The sequence below is a fragment of the Mugil cephalus genome, chromosome 6, assembly GCF_022458985.1.
Source record: "Mugil cephalus isolate CIBA_MC_2020 chromosome 6, CIBA_Mcephalus_1.1, whole genome shotgun sequence".
Lineage (NCBI taxonomy): Eukaryota > Metazoa > Chordata > Actinopteri > Mugiliformes > Mugilidae > Mugil > Mugil cephalus.
Window position 1 is genome coordinate 2,095,923 of NC_061775.1, and position 13,249 is coordinate 2,109,171.

At 41.4% G+C, this 13,249-nt stretch overlaps 1 protein-coding gene across 5 annotated transcripts in view; it reads right to left on the reverse strand.

The window, feature by feature from the left end:
• ttll7 (tubulin tyrosine ligase-like family, member 7) overlaps positions 1-13,249 on the reverse strand; it is a 61,519-nt gene that overhangs the window by 17,050 nt on the left and 31,220 nt on the right. For all 5 annotated transcript variants that reach the window (XM_047587755.1, XM_047587756.1, XM_047587758.1 and 2 more), the window contains exons 11-16: positions 12,432-12,579; positions 11,228-11,301; positions 8,348-8,483; positions 4,652-4,738; positions 2,119-2,353; positions 231-523 (exon numbers count right to left, since the gene is read on the reverse strand). In XM_047587755.1, coding sequence (XP_047443711.1) covers positions 231-523; positions 2,119-2,353; positions 4,652-4,738; positions 8,348-8,483; positions 11,228-11,301; positions 12,432-12,579 — 973 coding nt within the window. The remainder of the gene's footprint in view (positions 1-230; positions 524-2,118; positions 2,354-4,651; positions 4,739-8,347; positions 8,484-11,227; positions 11,302-12,431; positions 12,580-13,249) is intronic.

A 13,249-nucleotide genomic window follows, 5' to 3' on the forward strand; every position in this document is an offset into this window, starting at 1 on the left:
TGATGGAACAGATTCTTAGTAGACTTGGATACTTGTATACCAGAAGAGAAGAAAAACAAAGAACAAAGATTGTTTGACCAAAGAAAGTTGTGACTGGTAAAATAACAATTTCTTCTTACTTTAAACCTATTTGGAGCAGTTTCCTGTGGCTTATAACTCCTCAGACACATTCTGAATCTGAATCCTACTCTGTGTGTGTGTGGGTGTGTGTGAGAGAGAAAGTATCCTACTATATTGGAGTGGATGGTCCCCAGGCTGTTGCTGTGAGGTACACGGTGGGTGGAGCCACTGCGGCTCAGCGAATGAGATCTAAGCGTGGCAGAGCTTGGTCTGACAAGGGGTGTAGCTATGGGAACTGTAGGAGAAGGCCTGGTGGATAACGCCCGCACTTCACTGGGTGATGAGAGTGAGGAAATGGAGCGAGGGCAGGAGATGGAGCGCCTGATTGGCCCAGAAAGTGTCGGTGATGCAGAGGGGGCAGTGCTGGTTTTGAGAGACTTGATAGGTTTCCAGTGAATGCGACCTGTAGGGAAACAGAAGAGATGGAGAGGGAGTGGGAAGGAACACGGACTCACTGTCACACTTCCGTTTTCTTTCTTGAGCCTGTCTCAGTGCAGCTGTCACTGTCAAGCTCTCTTCTCTGCTTTCTATCCATCGCTGGGTGGCTTTGGAGATTTGAAGTGTGGCATTAAAACTCCCTTGCCACAGTCGCGCACTGGTCCCAGAGGCCCGGAGTGTGTGTGTGTTATTAACCACTGTAATGTGTGTAGTCAAAACCAGAAACTAAACAGTAGTTCGGCCGGGTTTTTGGGATGGATTAAAGAGCAGCTTTCTGTCACGCAGACATTAGCACAAACACACACAAGCACGTGGAAAATGAAGTAGAAAACCCATACTGACACTTTCTATCACCCTTGAAACTCCTTCAGCTTGTCTACCAGCCAGTGTGTTTTCTCTTCGTGCGCCTGACATGATGTGTACACACAAGCATTTAAGTGCTGGTCTGTGTGTGTTGCTGTGTGCGCATGTCGCTGCTGAACCTTCTGAAGTTTGGCCATTGCCAAATGAGAGCATTATGGGGCTTAGTCGTGGCAGCCCTTTGGTGGCATGGTATGGAGTAGGGCTTGGCAAGGTGGCTGTCTCTCTCTAGACGCACACACATGCACACCTACTATACACACACACAGTACTTTGTTCAAAAGTTGTGCTCTTTCATAGTCTTTCCCTTATTTTTGGCAGATAGAATGAGCTCATGCCAGGGTCCTCTCTATTGAGCAGCAAAACGGGCAACCAGAGATTTTTTTTCCAAGGTTGACACACAGACTGGTATGAAAGCTTCTCTCTTTCTCACTTCAGAGAACTGAAAAATGAGTTGATGTATGTGACTTATGCTAATACGAAGGAACGCCTGAGACTTATCACTCTTACTATAAAACTAAATATTTCAGCATTAAACTGAAGGTGTTTTCAAGGTACACAGCGAAAAAGGATATTTTTTTTCAAATTCCTTCTTCTCTTTATCTCCGCCACTACCTTGTCCTTCTATTTGCTGGAATTGCACTGTTCAGGACAGACTTCTTTTCTCAAGTGCTCTTCAGTGCCTCGGCATTTTGTGTGTGGGCTGTGCTAGTAGTAGTAGTGCTAGGCAACAAAGATCCATATGTCACAGGCTATGATCTGCTAATATTTTAATACAGATCCAAGGATCTGATACTGTTTTATCACATTAATAATGCAGATAAATGGGAGACTGATGGTCATCTGTCACATTACCACTGTTGGCTGCAATGATCTGTTACTGAAGAGTGTGTATGTGCATGCAACTGACACTTATATTTAAAAAAAACAAAAAAAAAAAAACAAAAAAAAAGTGCATATGCATATAGAAATGCGTGCTCTCAAGTATGAATATATTATTTTATAAATGTGTCATTTATATTATACACATTAAGGCTCACTATATATACTGCGGCATGCTCTTCTTTCTCTAGTTAAATGTTAAATGGAATGCAACTGGAGACACAAATGCAAACACAAAACACACGGGGAGCAAGGTCAAACAGTAACACTGTGGCATCTTTGTAAAGACTTTCTTAGACACACATCCTGCAGACATACCTGAGCGTTCAGCCAAGTTCTTGTCCTTGATATCCCCAAGGTCATAGGACACTTTCTTCTCCCCTCTCTTCTCTCCGCTTCTTCCTCCTCCTCCTGCTTTCCTCCCTTCCTCCTCCTCCTCTTCATCTGAAGAGGAGCAGGAATTGTCGGCACTGCTGCCGCTGGTGAAGTCGGCCAGGTAATCTGGTCGTTGACGTCTTGGTGTCTGGCTGCATTCTGGCATTGCAGTTAAAGGCTGTCATGGACACAAGCATACAAAGACATAGGGGACTCGTACACTCACAGAAATGCATGTGCATCTACACAGAGGGCAGATTCAATAATGTAGATAAAGATAAAGCATCGGATTCACACGGAGTGACCACATCAATAGAAGAAGCTGACATGGACACACTATCTCTTCAATGCATCTTTCTGCTTTTATCCTCCTCATTTTCCTTAATCAAAAACGACCTCTTTGTAGAAAATGTCCTCCTTCAAAAGGTCTACAGCTCAAACAGGGATTCACAAGGACATACAGTATGTACAAGAACACACACACACACACACACATACACACACAACTTAAAATGAAGATGTTGCAATGTTGTCAGCTTCCCCTCTCCCTAAGTCCATTACCATCTGTCTCTGGGAGACCTGGTGGTGACATGGCTAGCCCACGTGCTCATGTGTCTGCTTGCCTGCAGGCTCATTATGCACAAATACACATGCAGCCCTTTATAAGCTGTCACTATAAATAGCAACGTGACTAGCTTCATACCTTGAACAAATTTGACCTGATTGGATACGTAAAGGTTAAATTCAAAGTAACATATGTTTTCTTTAGCAACAAATGTTTTACACATCCGTTTCCGTAAAAGAAAGGGGAAACTACTCTGTCCACCAACTTCTCAGGACTACTTTGACACCAGCTGCTGCTGTAGGACAAGGACAAAAACAAGGTGAAAATACTTATGTCCTATAAGTTCAGCTGTGGTGCTTGAATTCACAAACACAATCTTTTCCTTAGTTTGGAGTTCATTAAGGTTGGTGTCTGTTTCACATCCTGGAAAGGAACACACTGATAGCATTAATAAAGCATTTACACATCTGTTATTCAACAGTCAGCCCGGGCAGTGCTGTCAGCCTACCCAAATTAATGGCCAGGAAGTGATCACAGGGCTTACACAGTCACTGCTGCGTAGTTGTGTGGGTGAATGATAGAGGAGGACAGAGACAGAAAAAGATTAAATAAATGAGAGGAGAATAAAAGGGAAGATGGGAACATCAGATTGATGGGGTGAGAACTAAAGAGGAGGACAAGGTGAATCCGAGTATGGCAGAGGAGAGGAACAGAGAGGAGGCACTGAATAGACTGAGAGAAACGGAAATGAACACAGAGAGAAAAGGACTCTGGACATACAAGAGGAGAGAGAGAGAAGGATGCGAAAGCAGGCAGTGAATAAACAGTGGTAGCTCAACAAAGGCAGAAGGCCAGACACTGAAAAGATGTCAGCGAAGGGAAGAAGCTTGTGTAAGTGATTGAGTAAAATCAAGGTAAATGTTGTGCTAAGGAAAAAAAATGTATATCAAAATTAAGAGGGATGGGAAAGAAAAAAATCTAAGAACACTTACTTGGCCTTTCTCTTTCGCACTTTCTCTATTTTACTTCCTGCCGTCCTTGTTCTCTACAATTTGCCCTTTCTGCATGAACATTTTCACAGCAATAACAAACCTTAGCGTCCATTCCATCCCTCAAAATCCCGTTTGTAATCCCTTTGCCTCACTACTCTCTTTCTAGCTTTCGCACACTTCAGTTCAGTTTCACCAGATGGCTTGTGAGCACTTTACCCCAAGGAGTGAATCTATCCGTCACAGCGCTTTCTTTCCCCAGCTCTCGATGTCTCTCTCTACACGCTCTGCAACATCGAAACTGACGGGGACCAAATTAATTTGGACAACAGTGATTGTGTCTGAACAAGTTCTCATTCCAGCTAAGGCCTCTCTAATGCAGCGCTGAACTGCCCTGTCGAGTCCCTAACACGCTCTTTGAGTGTTCCAGCCAATTTAGCCCTCGAGTGAAGGATAGATGTAGATGTGCAGGGAAAGAAAGGGATGGAGAGGTGAAGGGAGGAGAGGGAAGCAAGGTGATGGAGGGAGTAATGCGCTGTCGTGGGATACAGAGGGGGCGTATGGGTGTGTGTGACAGAGAAAGAGACAAAAAGAAGAAGATAGACAGAAAGAAAGATAGCAGAGAGAGAGCGAGAGAGACAGCCTGACAGCAGCCCCCTAGGGAAGTTGATTCTTTTCTTTGGGCCTTTTTTCTGATTCTTTCCTTTCTTGCCTAACCCACTAGGCCTTTCTTTATTTTTCTGAATCACATTCTATATGCTTTCTGTGGGCGTTAGCTCCAGGCATCTGACTACCTGCCTCTCTCCTCCCTCCCTTTCTCTCCGACACTCTTCTTGGCTCTCCCATGTCCCAGGAGGCATGTGGCCCCTATTCTCCCCACTTTCTCACTTTTTATGCCTCCATATGTCTCTCTCTCACCCACCTTAGGACCTCGTTGCCTGGAGGACTTGCCCATCAGCTTCTCATCGTCCAATTCACATTGCTCCAGCAGATCCAAAATATCCTCCTCCTACACACCAGTACATACAGAACACACAAGCTAGATGAGTATATAGCCTATATATATATATATATACACACACACATGCCAAGTGTGTTTTATTACAAAAGAGTGAGTTTTTTATTACAGAGAGTGTAAAGCTTCAGCATCATTACAGGATAGTTACTCTCGATAGACAGTCTTGAAACAGTGATAAGGAATTATTTAGACACGTTAAAGATTCATATCTGTAATTGCTTTGAAGTCAAACAAGGTGTGAGAAAACAACTTTAATGATTAAAAAAGGGGGAGGAATAAAAAAAGTTTAACTTCACAGGCGTAAGTACTTTATCTGGGGGTTGCTTGTTGGCAGCACTCATAGAGGCTGATTTTGGAAAAGGCAGTACTGCAGCTTTCGCCAGTATGCAGAAGCCTTGGCCATTTGGCCAGAGCTGAAATGCAGGCAAAGGTGATTAATGTTGCTTCATAGCTGGGACATAACAAGCTCCCACTTGCTGCTCAAACACACATGAAAAGTGATTGTTTTCTTTCAGATTAATCATCAAGCTGTTTTCTGGGGTCCATGAAAAGGTCAGTGTGCCCCTGGCTCTCTGTGTTGGTGTGTGCATATGTGTAGATTGGCATAGACTGGACGACACTGTACTCCTGTGTTAAAGCAAGCGTCAGTGGTCTCTTACAACCGTTTCTGAGATTTTGCCTTTTTATAAATATATACCAAACATATTTGTATATGTACAGTGCATGTAAAGTAAACTTTCAGAAAGCTATTGTTTGTTTCTAAATAGTAAGTACTTTTTGGTATTGGATAACCAGTTGTGTCCAGAAGTCTTTGGAGCATGCTTTTATGTTTGGTGTAGCGTCTACATCACTTCAGTCTCACATCTATGGCACAATGGGTTTAATTCTGCCTGATGTGCAACTTAATCAACACTTGGCTGCTATTTTCATACCATTTTGCCTTCATAGTCTATAACTATTTGTACATTTAGAGCTGTCTTGAACTATATGGTGCAGAATACTCATGTTAACAAACATAGATTCCTAACACCTCTTCTTAATGCATATTTTTTTACAGCGCTGCCCCCTTTGATGGGATCTGCAATAACTGTGAAGTGTACCAAGACACTTGCACCTTGTGTACTGTGCTGTTTTACTTTGTTGGACCAGATGGAGCATGCACTCGCTTGACAACATTTTTACTTTTTACTTTCAGCAACCATCTAAAAAAAGTAAAACCCAGAAGGAACAGGAAGACATCAGCTGAGCAGGAGGGATAACATAGATTGCTAACAACAGAACTAGCAATTTTAATGCATACCTGTCGATCTAACTGTAATGGAAGTGGGGAGCAGGGTGATGCAAACCCCGTAGAAAACAGTGTAACCTGTGGCTGGGTTGTCTGCAGCACCGCAGCTGAAGTCGGGAGGGTGCTCTGCAGTCAATCAGCATGTTATCACTAGGATTACAACACAGGTTTTACTCTCTTTGATAGTGTGACAATCCATGACATTTTTCAATTCGAGGCCCGGAGATTCCCACAAAGGCAGCAGACATGAGTCTTGTGGATAAAATATGTCTGTCAGACTTGAGAGATAGACTATACTGATGGCATGCTGGCAAATGACCTCTGGCCTCTTGCACTGGGGGAAAACTACCCAGTACATGTCAGTTGATGAAATTCATGGCATACACCCATACAGATCAAGAAGGTTCAGTATGAAGTGTTGTTAATGATCAACCTTAAGATAGACAGATTTTTGTTACTTTTAAATTAGTTTCAAGTTAAAATTAGAGATGGTTCGAATTTTAGTTTGGTTACACTCAATGTATTTATCTGGGTAGCACTTTGTTTGAGGTTAATATGTTGGTATTTGCTAATCATCAAATTCTACAAACTAGATTTTTCCTACCAAAATGGTTTAGCAAATAGAGGAGGGAAATTATCCGTACCTGAAATAAGTATTAAAAGTAATCTAACTAATACCAATGTTAACACACATAAGCAATGCTATCATGCTGAACTCCACCACCCTGAACGTCCTTCATGAAAAGTACCTGAACACATCTTTTATACTTGAAAGTATAACAGATAGGCTTAAGGCAATCAGAGTCTTAAAGATTGAGAAAAAAATATTTGCATAAAATGTATTAACTGCAGTCTAACAAATGTCACATTGAAATTCATCAACATGTATACTTTATCATGAATGGTCAAGATTAGTATCTCACGCTCACACCTCTAATACAGACAGTCCAGTTGTCACTCATGATTGTGTTATGAGATAGGAAACAATAGAGCTCCTTTCACTCCCTTCCTACTTTGAACACAATCTCTGTGCGCTAACTACCGTGCTAACTACGTTGTGTGTCAGCTCTGCCTATCTTTGATTGACATCTCCCTAATATTTCTCTGCAGAGAATTCTTAAAAGGACACACAGAAACTTTTTGAAAAACAAACTGCGAAGGGCTAGAATCTTTATCCACAAAAGCTGCAATAGTTGCATATGACAGTGCTTTGATATGAATTTGTAATGTCAATACTACTGTCAAATATCCATATTCAGTATTCACCGTTGCCATTCAGTTGCCAAAAGCAGTCACTTGTTTTGTGTCATCTGTATCATTCCTACTTATCAGTGCATCTTCTCTCTCTGTGTGTTTAAATATTACACAGTGCTGTCTTTGTGTTTTATTGATTTGTTCATCTTGAGTACATAAGCACCCATGAAAACACAAAATAGCCACTTCTGTCAAAAAAATTTTATCGACTCAGGTCTTTTAAAAAGTGTTTTGTACAAAACTAAAGTAACAAAGTGTCATCTCTATGTGTTATCTCTATTATTATTAATCCTTATACTATATGACTATTTATTGTCAACCTTCTGCACTCACTATTTAAACACACAATTCTCTTCAAATAATCTCTCCCTTTCCCCGTAAACATTCCTCCTTAGCAAAGTCTCCTCATACCTTCTAAGCTGAAATTATTTTTCGCCAAAGACGCCTTGGTATTTAGAGGACATGCATGGATGTAAAGTATTTACATTATGCACCGTAAATGTATTTATGCCTGCATTTACACGTATATGTTCACTTGTCTGAATCTTGTTGTAAGCTAAATAATAAATTTGTCGAAAGATAAATTCAACTGCCTGGGTAGCCTCCACAAAACTACCTTTGGCAGAAAGAAAAAAAATTCAGAAGGGAAACAAGGGAAACAGAATAGAAACTAAGTGTAAAGACAGCAAAATTACATTGTTCTGTGGGATTTGATTCGCTTTTACAAGCTCATGTACGCAGCACAATAAATATTTGTGAAATGACAGAGTGACTGACAGTGGGAAGGCAAGTCAGACAGAGTGAAGGAGGAGGACATATTGTCAGGCGCTCTAACAAATACCAAGGACTGCGGCACACTTCCCGCATTATTTGCGCATCCTTTTTCGGTCTCTGTGGGCAGAATCTTAAATAGAAATGTGCGTGTGTTTCTTTTCTTCGGCATGTGATTGTCCACTAATGTATGCATACTGTGTGTATATGTTTGGTAGTGGGTCTCTATGGGTTTCTATGATGCGTGTGTGTGTGTGTCCATGACAGTCTGCCACAGACGTACGTGCCTTCATTCGTTTCAGAGGATTATTCATTTCCTTTTGAAGTGAGGCAGCTCGCCCAGCGAGGAAGGTCTGAAAGGCGGCCGAGAGCAGGCTTTCATACTTTTCCAACAGCAGCTTGTCGTCTGGGGGGTAAATACGTCTGTAGGCCGCAGAGAGAGAAAGGCAAGAAGAGTGAGAGTGGAAGGAAAGAGTAAGAAAGGGGATGAGAGAGAGAGAGAGAGGGAGAATAAATGAGGGAATAGTTGAATACAATAAATGAGAGAGTTGGGGTCAAAAAGGAAAGGGTGAGAAGGATGGAGTAGAGAGAAGGATAGAGAAGAAAGGGGTTCGGTGCAAGCAAAGGAGGAATACAAGGTGAAAAGGAAAGTGGTGGCAGAATTGGGAGGGAGGGCGTAGTAAGGCATAAAAGTAAGGCAGAAGAAGAATAAGGATAAGAGAAGGAGAGAAAAAGGGGTTGGCAAAGAATATAAGAGAAAGAAAGAACAGGGATACAGAGATAGTAGGAGGGAAAGAGAAAAAGATAGATGAGTGGATAAAGTCAGACAGAGAGGTCGAGGCACAGCAGGTGAGAGTGGAGGATGGACAGAAAAAATAGCAGGCAGGAGGGGAGACATAGATGAAGAAACGTATTTCAGTCGGAGATGTGAATTGATAGACAAAAGAACGGTGAGTGGCAGGATCAAGGGGAAAAAAAGAAGTAGGGAACAAAGAGAAAATACAGAGAGAAAAGTATTAATAGAGATGTTGAGTTAAGAAACTCTACAAACCTCAGTCAGACACACACCCATACTGACTAAGATCTGCACTTACTAATGTGTCTATTCACATTCTGCATTTGTGCCCCCAAGACTAAACTAACAGTGCTCCGTGTTTATCTTAGGCCTGAGGGGATTACAACGATGTATAAACCTCTGCCTTGTTATCCTCATAACTCCAAACTCCCACATGCCACTGTTACAGTCATCAAATCAAAAATATGTCAGCCTCTTAATCAAAATAGGCATTGGCCAGTGAGAGTGTAAAAACAGGAAATATTTTAGCATCTGCACAGACACATTAAAAGCCAAACTCCCCCTAAGTTGACCTTTTGAATATGAACAACATAGATGGTTGCAGTGGCCAGCTGTAAACGTTCAACCCCGAAAAACATATTTTTTCTAAACATTTTAAGAAGTTGCTACGCTAGTCACAAATATCGACTAATGAGGAGCGGATTTTAGTATAAAGTCAAGTAAAGTCAAAAGAACTTCTACCATTAATAAGTTTTACAGTGGGTTGATGTTCTGGCAACATGATTTCCATACTGTTGAGAAGTTGACCCAATTTTATGTGTTAATTTAGTGCAGTTCAGAACAAGCAGCTGCAGAATTTTGAAACCTGAGATGAACCATTCACTTTAGTTTCTTCCCTTGACACTATTCCATATGAGACTTTCTAACTGCTATACTTCTTTCTAATGTGTGTTTTTTCTTCTTTCTAACATACATGGTAGAGATAGAGATCTTCCTTGAGATTGGGATTAAAAAATGACAATGAAGTCTTCATAACAGACAGAGAAACTAAAGTGAAAGAGCCAGAGTCTGTCGATCCTTAAGGAGCAACATAAATCATTTCACAACACTTTAACAGTGGGTGTTAACTGCTCAGTTATTTTGGCATCCTCCCTACGAATATATGGGCATTTTATTTGAGGGTGATCCTTCGCTAATTTTAAATAGAGCATTTTCTTTCCACATATTCCCCATTTGTCTGAAGGTAAACAAATATTCCACTTACATCATTATAAAACTGTCTTTGTTTTGGTCAACAGTGTTTTTAACATCCTATTTTTGCTGGCACAAAATGAACAGCAATAACCTGCTGGGTTTAACTTGGATGTCACAGGGTCCTGGCTTGTCTGTACCTGATGCAGGTTTCATCTAATAGCCGAATGTTAAGTAAGTTCATTATCCGAACTCGTCTAATGAGAAACAGTGTGTTAATCAGACTTCAGTGCTCCGCCGGGACACCATTTGAATGCTAAGAGGTCTTTATTACGGGTGCTCCAGACAGACCTCACCCTCTCTGATTGACTGTCTGGCTGTCTGTCGAAGAAGAGGAGGGAGGTGACAGCACTCCATGCAGGACAGGAGCAGCATTCTCACTAGCCATTCAGTCAAGTGCCAACTCAAGAAGTCACTTAAACTTATGCAGCAAGAAGAGTATGTGTGTGAGAGTCAGTTATGTCTATCTATCTGTCTGTGTTTTTGTGTGTATGCTGTAACATGTGCAACAGATTTAGAGAGAAAGAAAATCAAGGCCTGAAATGTGTATGTGTATACATGGTAGATAAGGAAACAGAGATAGGAAGAGAAACTGTGGGAGCGAAGGAGCATTAACAATTTACAAGGGACAAGTGGCAAATCTGAACTTGGTGTTGCTGAGTCATGCTGTAAGGTGAATCTGCTCCATCTGTGAGATGACTATTAAAAATTGACACGCTCGCTGTCTTCCAAAGTCCCAGCTGGAGTTTGAGGAGCAAAGAATAGAAGTGCAGGGGAAAAGGAGGTGAATAGTGTCTTGCAGCTGTCAAGCAAAGTATACATTCTAATTTAAGTTTCTAAAATGTTAACACTGAGGAATAACAATTTGAACCATGGCTTTATACACCATGCCTGCTTTTCTTTTTCTCCATTTGACATATTCTCTTTGAGTACATTCTTCCCTTGTGGGTTCTCAAAACATTTAGTGTTGTCTGTTCCTCTGCAGCAGCATTATTCATTCTCCTGTAAGTCTGCTGCTCTGCAGATGACCCCATAAATGTAAGCGAGTTAGTATGATACTAGTGGGTGGAGTTCCTAAAGGGAGAGCCCTTTATTTCCACTTGTTTGCCTTCTTTCTTACCTGTAGTTCCCCAAATGCTGCTTTTCATGCTCCTCCCTGGAAATCTGCTTGCGAACCTGAGCCAGTCGCTCTTTCTAGAAATAAGACAAAAATTTAAAGTAAAAGGAAAGAAAGAAAGAAAGAAAGAAAGAAAGAAAGAAAGAAAGAAAGAAAGAAAGAAAGAAAGAAAGAGTAAACTATTACAAAACAGAAGCTGAGAGGGAGTAAGAGAAAACCATCAATAACTCATAATTTATTCCACTTCCACTCTCTTATTATTCCTTATAAAGGTGTCATTGTGGAGCTCAGTTGGCTAATTTGCCATGAAGCCGAGAGTAGGGGACCACTCCCCTACTAGCACTGCAATATCATTGAGCACTGAATGATATGTGCCTTCAATAGACCTGAATATGGTCTCCCACTTCAGCCATAACAGCACTCGAAGACGAGGTGGTGCCCTTTTCAAAAATGTGCCTCAGCACCATCTTTCCTTATTCTCACTGATTACTGCCGTGCCTAATCAAAAGGCTAATCAAAGCGGGTGGGAGGCGTCAAAGTACCAGTAGCTGCCACTTTTCCACACATAGATGAGAAAAGCTCCCAACTCCTTCATTCTAAAGAGAAAATAATTAAATGGTATGCTGATCTTAAAACTTTGACTCTTTTGAAATAAGTGAAAGTAGGTTTCTACTAATTTTTTCCAGTTTCCAGGTTCTAGTTTCTACCTACATTACCTAACATACTTGCAATGTTTGGTTGTTTCCAAATGTACCAGGTAAAATGTCTGAACACATCTCTGGTGAATATCCCTGAAAGTCTGAAACCAACTAAGTCTTCTACTCAGTTTAGTGTGTCCTAAAAGCCTAAGAGCGTACCGTATCTCATGACTTATGGTCGTGGCTCATTCTTGTACAGCCATTGTCTTAATGCCCAGGCTGGTTTTGAATGTCTGGGTGGGGAAATGAATGAGTATCGCTCTCAAATCCCTTGACCACAGTTAAAGAGCACCACCTTGTAAAGGTGCTTAGTATCCCAGATGTTGCACTGCAGTTGGTCAATGGTCAGCAGTTTAGAGAACTGAGGTTTTACTCAGGTTCACTCACGTGATGCTGTGTTGTATTCACATGTGTATATGTGAATACAAAGCACAATCTCTGCAGTTTTTTCTTCTTGGTGAATAATGACCTTTAAAATGAAGGAAATGTTCTACTTGTTTGTGCATTACCAGCTCCTCTCTTCTTCGTTCCAGCGTGTGACGTTGTTTCTCCCAGTCCGAGGAAGCAGCCGAGAGTTTCTTCATTGAGCCATGTCCATAGAGACGTCTTTGAGCTTCTGCTTTTTGCTGTGCCAGGTTGCGTTTCTTATCACTGGCCCTGGACCGTCATGAAACAAGTAGAGTAACACCATACACAGTCAAAACATGTTGAAATGATTCAGATTTAATTAAAAGCAATTAGGGATAAACCCACTGAAGCAAATTCGGGGTCTTCTGTCACAGACAGTTTTCATGTAATATCTGTATTCCTCTCAGAGAACTTGTTCCTAACTGATGGACTGACCTGATCATCAGATCACAGTGGTAGTTAAAAAAATAAAATAAATAAATCCCTCACAAAGCATAATTGGAACTGAGACAAAATAACCTCAGGATGAACCGGACCAGACAGCTAATTCTGAACAAGTGGGCCAGTGCGGTCTGGAGAAAGGGCAATTCATTTTAGTCAATCGGTGGCCCTTTAAATTGGATATTGAGTGCTGTTGGGGGGCTGAGGTTTATCAATGTCCATGCCCGGCCGGGTCTGAATTGATCCCATTTGATACAGTTGGTGTTGTGAGCAGAGTCAAGAGCCAGCTCCACCTCTACACACCACCAAGCCCTCCCTTTGGGGAAGCAAAGTCATTACTATATAAGGAAAAAGTGAGTGAAGTATAACAAAGCCCTCATTCACTCCAGCTTGGACATAAGCAGTTTGTCCACTAGAAAGAGCTTCCTGTCGCCTTTCAGGGCCTCCTACGATTTATTTGTCATGAAATAACCAAATC